Source organism: Oncorhynchus kisutch, linkage group LG2, assembly GCF_002021735.2.
Source record: "Oncorhynchus kisutch isolate 150728-3 linkage group LG2, Okis_V2, whole genome shotgun sequence".
NCBI lineage: Eukaryota > Metazoa > Chordata > Actinopteri > Salmoniformes > Salmonidae > Oncorhynchus > Oncorhynchus kisutch.
Window position 1 is genome coordinate 27,193,609 of NC_034175.2, and position 17,088 is coordinate 27,210,696.

At 43.0% G+C, this 17,088-nt stretch overlaps 1 protein-coding gene across 2 annotated transcripts in view; it reads left to right on the top strand.

Moving 5' to 3' along the window:
- Positions 1-2,158, top strand: part of LOC109864514 (ER membrane protein complex subunit 2) — a 60,387-nt gene extending 58,229 nt beyond the window's left edge. Inside the window, exon 11 of one of the 2 annotated variants that reach the window (XM_020452363.2) lies at positions 1,587-2,158. In XM_020452363.2, the coding sequence (XP_020307952.1) occupies positions 1,587-1,673 (87 nt within the window). In that variant the 3' untranslated portion in view covers positions 1,674-2,158. The remainder of the gene's footprint in view (positions 1-1,586) is intronic. The other variant, XM_020452366.2, reaches the window with a different exon arrangement.
- Positions 2,159-17,088: the final 14,930 nt, after the last annotated feature.

The following is a 17,088-nucleotide window of genomic DNA, read 5'->3' on the forward strand; positions in this document are numbered from 1 at the left end:
TTTCTATGGAACGCAGTTTGGGTCTTTGCGTGTCAAAAAAGATACATGTCAAATAACACCATTTGTTGACCAATCAGGACCTGAAATATAACAGCATGTCACATAATAATTTAACGCGTTCATTTTTTTTTTTTATGTAGTTATTACATATTGATTACACTCACTCGTATTTCACAACGATTCACGACGATTGTCACTATGATGCTGGAAAAGTTGTCTCACGTACATACAGTGCTGGTCATAATAAAAGCTAGATAGCTAGCTCATGGATGTAAACAATGTTCTTCCCCAAAAACATAGCAAAATGACAATCTGTTTCAGTAGCTATAGTTAGCTAGCTAGGTGTCATCTAAAATAACCCTAATTTATAAGACAGTTCTTATTTGATGAATGGTGGTCGGACCCATCTATGTGAAGCTAGCCACAGTAAGGATTAGCTACAATAGTTGACTTTGCGGTTAGCCTTCAAAATAAAAGTATGGCATAATTCTACTATTTGTATTCGTTTGCATCACTCTTAATGACATACTTTTATTTTGAAGACAAACCACAAATTCCACTATTGTGCCAAATCCTTATTGCGGCTAGCTTCACAACACATTAACCCGGTCCGGTCGAGCCTCACTATCCAGATGAAGCTAGCTGGCTGCTCGACTTGCTGACTGCTCAATCCACACAGCAGACGTTATGTGGGTTAGGTTAGGAATGCTGTGTTTCACGTGTAGCGCCAAATTGTATGTGGTGTCATTACGTCATGTACTTACGTTATATAAGTATGCACGGTAGCTTAGACATCGGTTATTAACATCGGCGTTAAACTAGACATCGGGATGATACCGATGTTTGCATTTTTAGCTAATATTGTCCGATTCCGATATATTGTTCATCCCTAGTTTATGGGTTAGTTTGGGGCTGTCCAGGTGAGGGGCCTTGAGTCACCAGGACATCCTGGCCCTCCCTCTCTCTCTCACCTCTCCCCCTCCTCACACAGACACACAGCTTTTTTTGCAACAGGCCAGGAACATCCCTGACTCCAGGTGGTGCTTCTCTTCTCTTGGCCCCATTAGTCCACAACATGTGGATGTGTCATTCAGAGGGTAAATGTGCAAGACAAGATTTAAGTGCCTATGAACGGGGTATGGTAGTAGGTGCCAGGCGCACCGGTCTGTGTCAGGAACTGCTACGCTGCTGGGTTTTTCACGCTCATCAGTTTCCCGTGTGTATCAAGAATGGTCCACCACCCAAAGGACATACAGCCAATTTGACACAACTGTGGTAAGCATTGGAGTCAACATGGGTCAGCATCCCTGTGGAACGCTTTCAACACCTTGTAGAGTCCACACCCGGACGAATTGAGGCTGTTCTGAGGGCAACTCAATATTAGGAAGGTTTGGTATACTCTGTGAAGTTTAGTCTGTTTCGACTTGATGTGTTGGAGCGTGAGACGGGGCTATGCGGTTATCGTGACATTCTGAGTGTGCGATAGTGTTTTGGCTTGGCTGGCTCTCCCTCAGCCAGCCCTGTGCTTTGGCCTCTTTAAAGATGTTATGAGCTGATGTTTTCTCTCTCCTCTCTCTGTCATGCAGCTGGCCGGTCGCGGGACGAAGGAGAACAAATGCTCCGTGAAGGCCGTGGAGGAGATGCTGGAGTCCATGCAGATCACCATGTCCTAGGCCCTCCCCCCCCCCAACCCCCCGTTCCCCCCGTTCTACATGGCTCAACAAGGCAGCTCTGTTGGCTCAATGCTGTGCACCCCCCAGACTCGACCACCACCTCCCCTCCCTCTGTTTTTTGATGATTTAGAGCAGGTCTGTCCTTTTATAGTGCAGTACTTTTAACCCAAGCCCTATCTAAGCAAATATAATGCACTATATGAGATATAGGGTGACATTTGAGACGTAGGCCAGGTAGAGGATGCTCCCGCGTTGTCAGGGACTGAGATGTGAGTAGAGAAGAGGCTAATAAATACTAATCTAAAGCGAGGGCTTCGACAGGTCCGTCTGTATGCAGCTAGGCCCTCCCAACATTTCCTTATGTCTGTAAATGAAAAAAAAAAAACGTTTTTATCATAACTATTGTTTTTTTTCTCTGTCAGTCCATCCAGATGTCTTAATAAAGGCTTGAATTGTTTGCGGTCTGGAGCAAATTTTCTCATTCAGTGGGTTTGGTGTTCTGTGTTTTTCCTGGGTTCTATTAGTTTTTTGTGTATAGGGCCAATCTTTCTTATCAGTACATTGACACAACTGTTAATGATAACGGCGGATTCATTACTTTTATGATGATAAAATCTTCTATGAATTTATGGTAATTGACTCCCAGCCACTCTCACCACTCTACCCCACCAGTAGCAACAGCAGAGCAATCAGCAACACTAGAGCAGTCTGCTTAAACCATTTCCCAGCGAGCGGGAGAGAAGCGACCTCATTAAACGGGCAGCAACGAGGCTAAAGGCTTTTGCTTCTCACACTGGATCCAGCTGAGACTCCCGCCCTTCAATTACCCAGACACCGTAAGGACTCTAACTGCAACGTGTGGCGGCCGGGAGAACACCTCTGTCAGTTCAGTTTAGGGAGACCCAGAGTACACGGACTGGCTGCCAGTAATTAAAACACAGACAAAAATCTAATTCATGAAACGGAACGTTCAGTGCTGGCAATTTTCTTACTTGAGTAAAAGTAAAGATACCTTTTTAAAAGAAAATGACTCCAGTAAAAGTCACCCAGTAAAATATTACTTGAGTAAAAGTCTAAAAGTAATTGGTTTTAAATGTACAAAAAGTACAAAATAAATAATTTTAAATGTCTTCTATTAGGCAAACCAGATGACATGATTCCATTTTTTTTATTTACAGATAGCCAGGGTCACAGATCAACACTCAGACATAATTTACAAACGAAGCATTTGTGTTTAGTGAGTCTGCCAGATCAGAGGCAGTAGGGATGACCAGGAATGTTCTCTTGATAAGTGTGAATTAGACCATTTTCCTGTCCTGCTAATAAGCGTGTAATGAGTACTTTTGGGTGTCAGGGGAAATGTAAGTAGTAAAAAGTACATTGTTTTCTTTAGGAATGTAGTGGAGTAAATGTAAATAGTAAAGGACAGATACCTAAAAAAAACTACATAAGTGGTACTTAAAAGTATTTTTACTTAAGTACTTTACACCACTGGGAACGTTTATAACGGAGGGGTAAAAATAGATATTAATGCCGTGAAAATGAGGTCTGGTTTCCTATACCACACTCATTTGTGATTGTCGGATCCGGGCTGGTCCAAATGAATGTCTTGTTCCTCACTCACCCGTGCAGGGTCAGCTGGTACTTCGATCGCTTTTTGTTTATTAAGTCGCAGCAATTGTCTCATCATTTCACTCGCAGACTGATGGAAAAGTTGAGCGTTGAGTTTATGGCCTTTTTTTGGACAGCTTTGGGATTTAAAGAGGTCGCGGAGCTCTAAGCCGATGTGGAGAAAGCCATTTTTCCCCCCAGTTTTTAATACCCTGGTCAGTGTATGATGTGTCTGCTTTTGCACACCAATCTGTCAGAACCAATGAAAGCCAAGGGACTTTTTCTGAGCATAAACTGATAGTGGTCACTTTTACAGGATTCGCTGAAGGTAAATGACACCTTTTGAAGAGCTATAAGGGATGTTTAATTTGAGAGAGGATGTCATTTACTTGCCGACCCAGGCTACTAGTCCTGTTCTTGTGGTGAGGGTAATTAAATGCCTGTAAATGGTCTATAAAGGCTCATTGTCAATCATAGTGATGTGTGAATGATCAGTTCAAGGCACTGACATATAGACACTGTCCAATAGTGCCATCTGTAGTCTGAAGGTAGAACTTAGAGAACCTCTGGGAGTTCAAGGAAGAAGTTTAGAGAATATTAAGTTATGAGAATGCAAGGTTACACTCTTTCATCAGAAGTTCTTTCCTACACGTTATAATACAAGTGATAGCCTATCTTGGTAACCAACTTATATGTAAGGATCGTGATCAATTACATACCTATGGATATGGAAAGGGTCTAATTAATGTCTGTCAAAAGATCGAAATAACATGACGCAAAAAGAAAACACCTAATCACGTATAAATGCAGCTCCACCAGGTCTGTTGCCACGTTCACGTGCTAGTCGGGAACTAGGAAACTGACATTTCCGACATGAACGTGTATAACTACAACCAGGTAGCAAGTCGGAAATGTACGAGTTTCCTAGGTCCTACTAGCACGTGCACGTGGCACGTATTTTATATGCAACTGTTTTAGGCTGAATTTCCACTGGCAGCCCAATTCTGATCTTTTGCCCAATTATGGGAAAAATACTAATTACTAGAAAAAGATCGGAATTGGTCTGCCTGTGTAAACTCAGCCTTATAGTCCTGTTCTGTTTTTGCTTTTTTGTACTCTACATGTAGTCAGCTTCAGTCCACTGCTGTGCACCACACACACACAGCAGTGTGAAGATTCCCAGACAGACCAGCAGCAGGAAGGGAAACCCAGCCTCCCCTAAACTGTTGGCTCGGCTCAGTGGGTTACAAAGTGCAGTGGATTAGCCATTAGTGTTGCCTGTAATCCCTTATTCCCAAAGAGATTAGCCTGAAGAGGGCTTGCTAGTGTCTAGAGGCTGTATTGGATCCAGGCTCCACGGTGGTCAGGTCAGCTGAAGTGGATAAGGCTCTGTGATGAGCTTACACTGTGACTTAGCCGTCCTCGCCAGAACATCAGTCAAGATCGGGATGATATGTGAATTCCGCTAGCCACGGATTGGACATCTTGATTGGGAGCTAGAGACACGATTGGAAGACCTCCAGAAAAAAAATCCTGACCCATGCGATGCATGTTTTTTTTGTTTTTTTTTTAACCGAAGAAATCCATACAGTAAATTATATTTCTGCCAGGCTTGGAGAGAAGAAAACAATGAATATGTCATCATTAATGTGAACTATGAGTATGAGTAGATGTTCTCGAGTAGCTTTGCGTGAACCATCTGTCATGCGGCGCAGTGGAAGGTATTGACACTAGGGCGAGGGCCGGGCGAGGGTGTGGAAGCCCCATCCATTGTGCGGACTGGAGAGAAGTTTCACAAGGTGAGGGAGTGGAGTGGGTAGATGGGGGAACGGGGAGCCCATCCATCTCTTTCTGTTTTGGGGGGTGGGGGTGATGAAAGTGTTTGGTTAGGAACGGAGACCCCCGGGACCAACGATTACGGATTGCTCAAATAACACCTGACACAAAGTAGAGAGATGTCAGTGGCTCGTCTGCCAGAAACACACATGCCCACAGATGCAGATGGTGTCGAAATAAGAAGTGTCATTGGTGTTACTCTATTTAAATGTGAGCAAAATGATTCATCATATCACTTTAGGATAATTTTTTTTAAAGTGCTAATGATCTTAGATTTGAGCATCTGTGGGCTACGAAAATCCTCAATTACCTCAAATTTGTCATTGGTGTTACCGTCTTTAGTGTTACTACTCTTATTGGTGGCACAGTGTTATCATTCTGGTACATGTTATGTAAAGTCATTAAGGTAATAGTTTAGAATGAGACAGAAGATGTATCCAAATACATTGAAATAAATACAAAACATGCCCAAATGCCACCGCAATTCACAAATGACTTTTTCCCTGTAAAGCTATTCAAGGATTTATCAGTACGGACCAAGATTCCACAGGCTTGCGTGTCTAAATCAAGCCCATCACGAGGATCAAAAACAGTATGTGATCTTGAGGTCCTGGTCTACTGATGTGTTCAGATTCCTGTTACCTGCGCAAAAGGGCTTAAACCCCCTTTGAAAAGAGCATAGAAGATCAGCATGTTGCTCCAGAGAAAACCCGACAAAAGTAACTGCTTTCAATCTGTTTTCTGAGCCATGAATCTATGAATATTAACTCCACCGCAATAAATTCACCCCCATTTATGCACATCTGTTTACACACAGATATACTTGAAAAGTCACCAGTAAACTTATTGTGATTTCAAGTAACTTTGTTTTTCAGGGTGACATTTATTTGACGGAAAACCAGTGACCCTCCAGTTTCATGCCATGAAAAACAGAGAGTTGGGTTTAGAATTGAGTAAATTTCTCATTCAACTAGTTGAGACGGAATCTCTGCCACACCGCAGCGTTTTGACATTAGTAACGAATATGGTTATTTTCGGTATTAAAGATAGGTATCACATAACTTTCCACATTGGAAAAGAAGAGATCGCTATTGCATAAGAAAATGGCAACATTGCAAAAATGAAACTGAGGTCAATTGGCAAATTCCAAAATGCTAACCTTTCTCTGTTGCTGCACAATGTCTCCTTTCAGAACCCAGCCAATTCACAGATTCTGAACAAACTGAGTTTACTCTCAAAGGGCAATGATGCTGGGAAATAATTTTCTCTCAAAGCAAAAGGACAACTCACTGCCAGTCTGTGTGTGTGTGTGTGTGTGTGTGTGTGTGTGTGTGTGTGTGTGTGTGTGTGTGTGTGTGTGTGTGTGTGTGTGTGTGTGTGTGTGTGTGTGTGTGTGTGTGTGTGTGTTTGTGTGTGTTTGTGTGTGTGTGTGTGTGTGTGTGTGTGTGTGTGTGTGTGTGTGTGTGTGTGTGTGTGTGTGTGTGTGTGCGTGTATATCTCTGTGTGCGTGGGTGTGGTCATTTCTGAGATACTGTGAGCTTTGCATTGGGAAATGAGACTGGCTCTGAATGCAGCTCATCTCCCAGGCCACTTGACCATGAGGCTCCAGACTGCTGCCAATCTCCTTCCAGCCAGGAGATCTTCTGTGGCCTCTAAAGGCCTGTCTCTGCTCTGCTCTGGTCTGGTCGCTGGGCCTTGCGTCGGGCTCCACATGGCCGTGGTGATGGGTTGGCAATCCACATGCCGTCCCCGAGCAGCATCCTGTCTGCACACTCCGTCACAGCACATGGCATGTGTCGAATTAGAGATAGAGAGAGAGAGAGAGAGGGGCAGGCTGCTGGCTTCAGTAGACAGTTGCTCTTTCCAGCCCAGGCTTCGCAGACCACAAATCCCCTCTCAGAGCGTCTTCTCGGCCAGAAGGCATGCGGCTTACCCCACAAAAGGCCAAAGACCTAATTACAAAAAAAGAAGAAAAAAGCAGGATCGGCTACTGATTGTGCTTCCTGGGTGGATGTTGCTGGCAACCACAGGGATATTTTGTACCCGGAGCTGGATATGAGAGAAAGACTGGGGGATGGCAAAGTCAAGAGAGTTGGGGATGGAGAGAGAGGTTTCTGAAACCTACAACCCTTTTATGAGTGGCGCCCTCAAGCCGTTACGTTTGCTCGCCAACATGGCGGGTGTTTTGTGTTTCAGACACCTTGTCAGTGTTTAAACTCACAACAGAACACAACACAACATAGCCAGGTAGGTAGGTATGGGTAACATATATTTAACTGCTTCAACAATGCTTAAGTCAAAGGAGTTCCAAGGGCCGTGTGCCAGACCTCATTCCTTACTGCAACAATGGGACATGACAGGTATTCTTCTCCATATTTCCCCAATTTCTCCTTTGATGTGAACACTTCCTCCCCGGGGCTGTGATTTCACCGGGACAGATGTAATCAGGACCCACACGTCATTTTAACCTCTTTTTTTTGGCACCAATAGCACACCGAAGTAACCTCCAACCCCCATCCCTGGAAATGTGAGTATTGATATATAACCATTACAATAACATGTTTCTTCGTTTTTTCTAATCTCTAAAACCAACAACAGCGTTATTGATGGCGTCCACATGGGCCCCGTGAAGATCTGTGGACACGCATGGTTTGACTTATCAGTAGTCTGGTTAGGCCTCGCCTCACGGAAAAGATTCAAACTCCTCCACAGTCTGTAGGGGTAATTGGCCACAGCTTATTCCCAACAATGATAATTGGGAAACATGGAAGGGTTTAAGACAAACCCCAAAGATCTCGTCGCTCCTCTTCTGTGTGATTTGTTTATCGGTTGAAATTGAAGATCCAGACTGACGATCCGCTGCGCTAACTGTACAAACTGTGGAGAGCTTGGGATGACAGAGCGGTTGGTCGCTTCGACTGTGATGAATTCCCCCACTCAGTCAGTGATAGTGTGCAATTGATTCACTCTGTTACTGTTTGGCATGCTGAGGTTGCCAGACATATTCTGTTGGATACATATTTGGCAGGGAATATATATAAAGTAGCAACTAACATTCCTTTCTCGCTCTTTGCTCTCTGCTTCTGAGAGAGGATGAGCTACTCTGATTGAGGTGACATACAATCATATTTATTTTTTGGGCTGACAAGATGAATAGCCGAGCGGCGAGTGTTGAGATGGGAGATTATTTTAAAAGTGTTGTTAGTGCTGTGTGTGTACGCATGGGTGTGCATACACATGCGTACCCGCACACATCCAAACGCACACGCACATCCTCCTCCCAGGAAACTTGGCAGGCGGCAAATGCTACCATCTGTTTGTGAGGAAAGTCAAGGTGATAGTGATGGGTTCCACTCAGTCTCTATCTCCGAGACAGTAGCAGGGACTCTTCTCTTCATTCCTTGACCAGAATTATGCACTGGAGGCAGGCTGATGCTGCTATTACTAATGAAAGCAAAGGGCCCTAATTATTAGGCTGCACATGGAAACTTCACAGCTTGTTGTTGTCTAGCGTCTTATGACTGGAAATAAGATTTATTTAGTTTAAGATGTGCTAGTTGTCACATTGGCTCTTAACTTACGATATGTTGACTGATGGTATATTATTTAAGAAGTTTGTTCTTATCATAAACACACTCATACTACTCTAAAACTTCAATCATACTATTTTTGTCCTGCTGCCCAGATACACAAGCCTACCAGATGGGCTAAATTCCTTTTATGCTCACTTCGAGGCAAGCAACACTGAAGCATGCATGAGAGAAGCAGTTGTTCCGGACGACTGTGTGATCTCGCTCACCGTAGCCAATGTGAGCAAGACCTTTAAACAGGTCAACATTCACAAGGCCGCGGGGCCAGACGGATTACCAGAACGTGTACTCAGAGAATGCTTGGATCAACTGGCAAGTGTCTTCACTGACATTTTCAACCTCTCCCTGACCGAGTCTGTAAAACCTATATTTTTCAAGCAGACCACCATAGTCCTTGCGCCCAAGAAAGTGAAGGTAATCTGCCTAAATCAGTACCGCCCCGTAGCACTCACGTCGGTAGCCATGAAGTGCTCTGAAAGGCTGGTCAGGGCTCACACCTTCCTCCTTAACACCTTCTACCCCTGCATATGGCCTCGTTATTGTTACGTATTTTCTTGTGTTACTTTTTGATTAATTTAATTTTAATATTACTTTTCATTTTACTTTAGTTTATTTAGTGAATATTTTCTTAACTCTATTTTCTTAAAACGGCATTGTTGGTTAAGGGCTTGTAAGTAAGCATTTCATGGTAAGGTTGTACACATGTTGTATTCGTCGCATGTGAAAAATACAATTCGATTTGATTTGATTGGTTGTCTGGGTGCGCAAAATCTTTTATGCATATGTTGTCTTCAAAAAATATTTTTCCCTTTTCCCTCCTATTTCCAATTACTTTTTATGAACTGCTGATCGAGAATGTTCTGTCTGGAAAGGATATTTTGGTCATGGGAAATATAAGGGGAGAAAAATAACATATTTATAGAGAGAAAAACGATATAGTCGGTCCAAAAAGAAAGGTTAGCCATATGCTGAGCCAATAATAGAAAGGCATTAGAAAAATTAAATGAAAGAACTTATTTTATGAGTTGGGTCCTCAACCAAATGAACACTTTAAATCATTGGCCAGAAAATGAATATAAAAAGCATTCAAAGTCATTATCAATGGCACCCTTTTATAGACACAATTGTGTTCAACCAGACTCTGTAGACTCACATTACGAATACTAATCATACACAGACACTACAAAATATCTATCCAGGGATATTCGTAGTGGCACTAATGATACTTGTTAAATGGAGTTGAAATGAACAGAAATAAAACATTTAAAAACAAGTGGATGCTATGCAAGTATGCAGCTGAGTTATTAGAATATAATTCTTGAGTTGGTCTTCAATACTTGTTTGCGAGACGTTTGAGGGGACTATGTATTTTAGAATATGTTATATTACAGGATTCTCATCAGCTTGAATTGATGTGTGTATTATTTTCACAAGGGGTACATATGGGTGAAACATGGAACATTGAAATACAATTAGCAAAATCGAAGCATTGATGTATAATGCCTCACATTTACTGTGGTGGCAATTCCATCCCTTTAAGCAATCATTAACTATGATTCAAAAGCATAGGTGGCAATTCCATCCCTTTAAGCAATCATTAACTATGATTCAAAGCATAAGTGGCAATGAGTCATAGACATTTTTTATTCAATGTCATATTTTTAAGCGATATCATCACGCGGCCTTGAGATAATATTACACGACTGAAACCTCTCTGGTTGGGGAAGCTGCGCATTCAGCACATCCAGTGGAGCTTCAATGTCACCACAATGAATCTCACGAGGAGATTGAGTTCTCCTTAAAGGTATCAAATTCTGCATGGTCCAGTCATTTTCCCTCTCGCCCCAGGCTATTGAGCTCATTTCGGAGGGGGTGGGGCACATTTTGCTACTGGTTTTCAATGCTAATTTCTAGTGACTTTTGAGAAAAGGATACAGACAAAAATCTGCAAATTTACAAGGCTAAGGGGGACATGGCAGAGGGGCACTTTCTCTGGTACAGTCCAATCGGTCTTAGGGCCATTCATACTGTACTGAATACCAGTGTGACAGTTAATGTGTATATTTTCAATTAAACAACCATTTTGTCCCTTCTCTGCTACTGATAGTATTTTTTTAAACTTCCGCTATGTCAGGTTGTTATTACTGCTGATGTACATACTGTATGGCTTGAAGCGTAACTTAATATTTCCAACAAGTTATTACACATTTTTAAAAAATGCATGAAAGGTCAAACTGAAATGAATCAATCTCCACTACACATCAATCAAAAATAAAATATACTGGCTGCCTTTCTCCTGTATGGAGTTAACACGTGCAATACACCCTCTAGACATGTGCTGCTAACATTTCATCAGAGAACATATATTATGACAGATCGTCAGTCTATGAACTCTATGAGCTTTTGGAGAGAGGCACTTCTCATGAGCACACCTTTTGCTTTGTGGTCTCTCTCTCTCTCTCTCCCTCGCTCCCTGTCTGTCTGTTCATGGCTGTCATTCTCTTGCCATGATCATGGTAGCACCAAACAAAGTCTTAACACATGGAACACACCGTCATGACCCATAATCACTGTGATGAAATTAAAGACATCTAAGCTGAAAGCACAAACATTTGCCATCTAGTTTGGCAGGGGTGGTGTGTGGGCAGTTGCAAAGTACCCTACTTACAGTTCTTTGTACTCATTTGAAAAAACTATTATGAGCTCTTTTTGTTCTCTTCTTGACTGCTGGTACGTTCACTATCAGTTTTCACACAGCCAGAACTACCCACCCAGCATGAGCCAGAGATAAAAACCTGGCACAGCTAAAAACGACTCAACTGTAAACGTAAAGCTAACTAGCTACTAGCCAGGAGAAAGCATAGAGTTGCTCATGTACTTTCTAGCATATCAAAGTTTATTCACATTCATACACTTTGTACTTAAACTTACTTCATTGTTGCCAACAACAATTACTTTCCCCAGTGGAGTGAGTACTGATGGTGGTGCTGTACAGTGCATTTTCTCTCACTCACACACTGCCACAATGCTTGTAACAACCGAGAGTTAGATTGAAGCAGTCAGTAGGGGCAGGGAAAAGTACCTCAGGGAATCTGGCAACTTGTTTTTCAAAATAAAACTCTTAAAAAGTATTATTATTTGGGAGGGACATGTCCCCCTGTCTCCTAAGCCCTTGCACACGAGGAAATACTGTAGTTTCACTTTTAAAGAGAGACTGTGAGATTCTGGAATTTAAAAGGATGAGACCCTTTATTTCAATTTCTGCCTAAAATGACATACCCAATCGAACTTCTTGTAGCTCAGGACCTAAAGCAAGGATATGCATATTCTTGATACGATTTGAAAGGAAACACATGTTTGTATAAATGTGAAATTAATGTAGGAGAATATAACACATTAGATCTGGTAAAAGATAATACAAATAATTTGTTTTGTTCCATCATCTTTTAAATGGAAGAGAAAGGCCATACATTCAGATAGGAGTCTAGGTGTAATTTAGATTTTGTCTACTAGATGACAAACTGTAGAATCCAGTTCCTACAATATAAAAATAGATTTTATCAAACAAAAATATGCTACATTTTATCTCTGGGACCCTCATGATGACAAATCAGAGCAAGATTACTGAATGTAAGTACATTATTTACCTTCAGAGATGAATGTATCAAACCAGTTGCCGTGCTAAAAGTGTTTTGTTGTTGTGCACTTTCCTCAAACAATAGCATGCTATTTTTTTTCACTGTATAGCTACTGTAAATTGGACACTACAGTTACATTAACAAGAATATCAGCTTTCTCCCATATAAGATATGTCTATGTCCCATAAAGTTGGCTGTTGTTTGCAACATCATTCTAGTCACATTTGCGCACGTTAGCAACAACCATCCCAGTTTAGGGACACCGATCCCGTAGAGGTTATGGAATGTCTCTGCGTGCAGTATGAAGGAAGTTAGCAATAGCATTGTTACTCTACCTGTAGACTTCCAGTCATTACGCTTTGTCACGCCCTGACCATAGAGAGCTGTTTATTCTCTATGTTGGTTGGGGCGTGATAGTGACTAGGGTGGGTCATCTAGGTGATTCATGGTTTATGTCGGCCTGGTATGGTTCCCAATCAGAGACAGCTGTTTATCGTTGTCTCTGATTGGGGATCATGTTTAGGTAGCCATTTTCCCCATTGTGATTTGTGGGAACTTGTCGACAGTAAGTTGCACTTGTGCACACCAGTATCTTCACGTTTCGTTTGGTATTTTGTTGTTTTTGTTCGGTGTTCATTTATTAAATGAAAATGTACGCCTATCACGATGCACCTTGGTCCACTCATTACGACGATCGTGACACGCTTGTAACGGTTCCATAACTACAGACGCTGGGAGATGGGAGGCAAATACAAGGTGAGGATTTAATAATAAATAGACATGAAACTAAACAAGAACAGCGTCTGGACCAGAGAAACAAAATAACATCAATGCAGACACGGGAATTAAACTGAGGAAGTGACAGATATAGGGGAGGCAATTAATGACGTGAGTCCAGGTGAGTCCGATGAAGTGCTGGTGTGCGTAACGATGGTGACAGGTGTGCGTAATGATGGTGACAGGTGTACGTAATGATGAGCAACCTGACGACCTTGAGTGCCAGAGAGGGGGAGCGGGAGCAGACGTGACAACACTAATGCTAGGTAGAAATGGCTCGCTAAACTACCGCTAACTTACTTCATACTGCAAGCAGACAACCCTTTTTTAATGCCAGAACCTCGCAGTATGCCTTTAACTGTTAAAGTCAAATGGGGAAACGTGGCCAACTTTTCTCACACAAGAGTTTGGCACTTTATTGTAGCTTTATTTATTTGTCCATTTGGTGTGTACATTTTGGAGTTTTTTCCTTTGACAAGTGATCCTGAATGCTAATTCAATATGTTGTGTAGGAGGCTGGATGGACCCAGTTTCCTCAAATCCCAATTTGGAGCTATTTTTCTGGGGGCGGATGAGAGGCAGAGGAGGGAGATTAAAACCAAAACGATTAAGTACCCTGAGATCATTACTGCTTGCTTTTCCGTTGTGCGTCACCACAGTTGAGGTTCTTAGTATTTGGTGTTGCTCCTCTCATGGAGTATTATCAAGGACTTATCACGTTGAACCCAGGAGTTTATATGTTACCTTTACGTATAATCCACATAGTTTTGACCCAAAGAAGTCAAAATGCTTTGACCTCTCACATTCGAATCAGAGTACAAACTTTAGAAAACAGAAAGTTGGAGAACTAGTGTGTTCAAATCTGCATCTCAAGTGAGCTCCATATGGGCCCTTCTTTTTTTTTTTTCAAGGGAGTATGTGGATGCCAAAGTATTTTTGGTGGGGGTTAGTTGGTGAGAGAGGTAGAGAGGCAGAAATGGAGAGTGGGAGCACAGTAAAGGCAATCATCAACTTTCCCTTCTCCCCTATCCTTTCTCCCCTTCCCATTCTCCCCTTTCTCCTTCTCATTTCTCCTTCTCCCCTCTCCCCTGGAAGAGCCCAGCCCTGGTACATGTGCGTTGGGTTTGGGTATAAGAGCGGTGCACAGCCTGATCTCTGACGGCTGACTGCCTGGGAATCAGTCACAGGAGATTAATGAGACAGCCTCCATAAACCACACCGTCCCTCAGACAGGTCGGCCATTTTTCACACTGACAGATCAAGGCTTGGCATTTTTGGCATATTTTATGTTAACACTTAACTCTCCCCGGTGACGCATCTCCTCCAGCGTCTAAGAGACCAAGGCTATTCGGTGTAGTCCAGAACAGACATTAACGTCATAGCCACCACCAACTCCCCTGCCCATGTCAACGACCCTGTGACCTGACCTTCGAGCTACAATGGAAGCCCTGCATGTTCATGCAGTGGGACACTACAGGGTTAGAATTACAGGGCCTCTTGAAGGTTCTCTCTGTTTTCCCTCTCTCTCTCTCTTTCTCTCTCTCTCTATCGACAGTGTGAACAACAGAACAAGGTGAGGATGAGGAGAGATAGCGTACTCGATAAGCGGTGGAGGAGAGGAGATGGTGTGATATGTCCCTGCCAGTTTCCAACTTCAAACTATCATTCATGGCATGCTCCCAACAGCTCTTCCTGGCGTCTTAGCCCGCTCTCTGCATCCTTGCCTGCTTTGAAGTCCTGGGGGCAGGGGGCGCTGTCACTCACATGTCAGCCAGTGAAGTGGAGAGCCAAGGCTTTCTGATGGATGAATGCTTGGTGGGTATATATTTAGATATCTGTGGAGTGGGGCCCAGTGGAGCGCCTACTAGAGGAGCTCATCTGTGGAGCCCAGTCAGGTCAAAAACGTGCTAGAGTCACATCCTGAACCACATCGTGAAAACGTGATTAACACGAGTCCTCTGTCTCCAAATATGCCCCTCTCATGGTTTTCCAATAAATGTGATGGCTCAATAACGTCCAAAACAGAGCATGATTGACAGGATTCCACTTTTGGGTTGAGTTGTTCACACATTTCGACAAACCCAATGCTCTTAGAACCATGTAAACATTTAAACATCATTATGTTTTTTGGTATGTTCTATCTGGCCTTTAGATTCTATGGGGTTTTCTCTTGCTTATGGAAAAATGTTGTGACTGTTCCCATGCAGTGGTCAGTTCCCATACTGATCCCAGCAGGTCATAGATCCCACTGTATATTCATCTCAAAATTAGCACATTTCTGAAATCTCCTTATGACTGTCAATGTTTCTGGGCGTGGGGAAAGGAGGTTTGGAGCAATGGGGGTGGCGCCTATTAACTGCCCTCTGGTTGAGGAATCTGTGGGAATGTGTATATGGTTTCTGTGTCCGATTTATCTCCTGGAGAGCGCTTGGCTCGACGTGAAAGGTGCCGGGTTGCTAAAGAGGCTCATTAGGGCCGAGAGGACCAGCGGACAGGTCTCAGGACAGCAGTGAGCGATGGGGGTCCAGGGGGGGTCGGAAGGGGGTCATTAGGGGTTGGCGGGAGTCTGGGAGAGCGTGAAACTCAGGACACATGGCCGTCCACACTCCGCACGATAACATGCAGGAGAAAGAATGGGAAGGCTGGGAAAACATGTGCTTGTTCTAGATACATCACATACTGTACCTGTGTTTCTGTCTCGGTCTTCAATATCTCTGACCTTTTCCACTGAATTTGTCGAGGCCGACTCTTTCTCTCATTCTCTCTCGCCCTCACTTTTTTCCCCTCACGGTCTCTCTCCCCCTGCACCGTAACAGCTATACAACTGAGACAACGTCTTATGAGAGCAATAAATATATATGTGTGTTTCCAGATGTATAGGAGAGAAATGGAGAAAGAGAACGTAGGTATGCATTGCACGGTTTTGTCTTTCGCCAGGAAATTAGCAAAGCAAATCGTCCCATCAGTCCATAGGATCGAGTGAATTTCATGTGTTTTGATCCAGTCACTGGGTCTAATCATTACAGTGGAGGAAACACAGAGGACAACATACAGTAGATCTTCAGTCTACCGCACATGGCATTGTTATTACACGGACTTGAACTGTGGACATGATTGGATTTCATTGGAAAAACAACACATACATAGAAAACTTAGTAGGGCTACTGTGGTTGATGTCTGAGTAGCTTGAGACTACCTCAGATAAGTACCGTATAACTAAGTATTGTGGGCGGCACTTCATTTTACAGACAAAAATAAATACCTCTTTAAATGATTTCTCCTGTGAACTCCTGGACTAACATATTCCAGGCACTCTGCAGGTATTTGTTTCTAAACCCAGCGCCGTATTGGTCTAATGGATATCGCTTCAAACACATACCACATGGTCTTTATATCCAGGACGGTTATGCTTCCAAAAAAAACAAAATGCATGCAAACCTGCTCCGCGTAAAAAAAAAAGCCAATGGTTAATTTGTTTACTTTCAACAGCTCCACTTCTCTTTCATGTGATCTCTGTTGGGGAGCTACTGGCACCTGCCAGGGTCTTTTGGGAGGCACGGGGTCAGCACCACTCACAGGTCTGGAACTGAACAGAGCTTCAGGTCCAGCAGTACAGCCCATGAAGGGCTGGACTGCTATGAAATAACACAAAGGGCGGAGTCAGTCGGGTATTGTGATTCTGAATATCCACAGGGATAAGTGCTATCTCTGAAACCCATTCTATTGGGGGCAGTGACCTGTCCACTTCACATGAATCAACAACATGTACAGTATACGACCTCTGTTAGCATCGATCCCTGCACGTCAACAGACATTACTCCTCAAGTAATACAGTACATGCTTTGTATACGATATGTGTATCTGACTCATGACACACCCAACCATGTATAGGAAAAACACACTCAAATGGATGCATTCTTTCGGCTCCACTTGGCTCTGCAGTCAACACAGTGCATTTTGGGT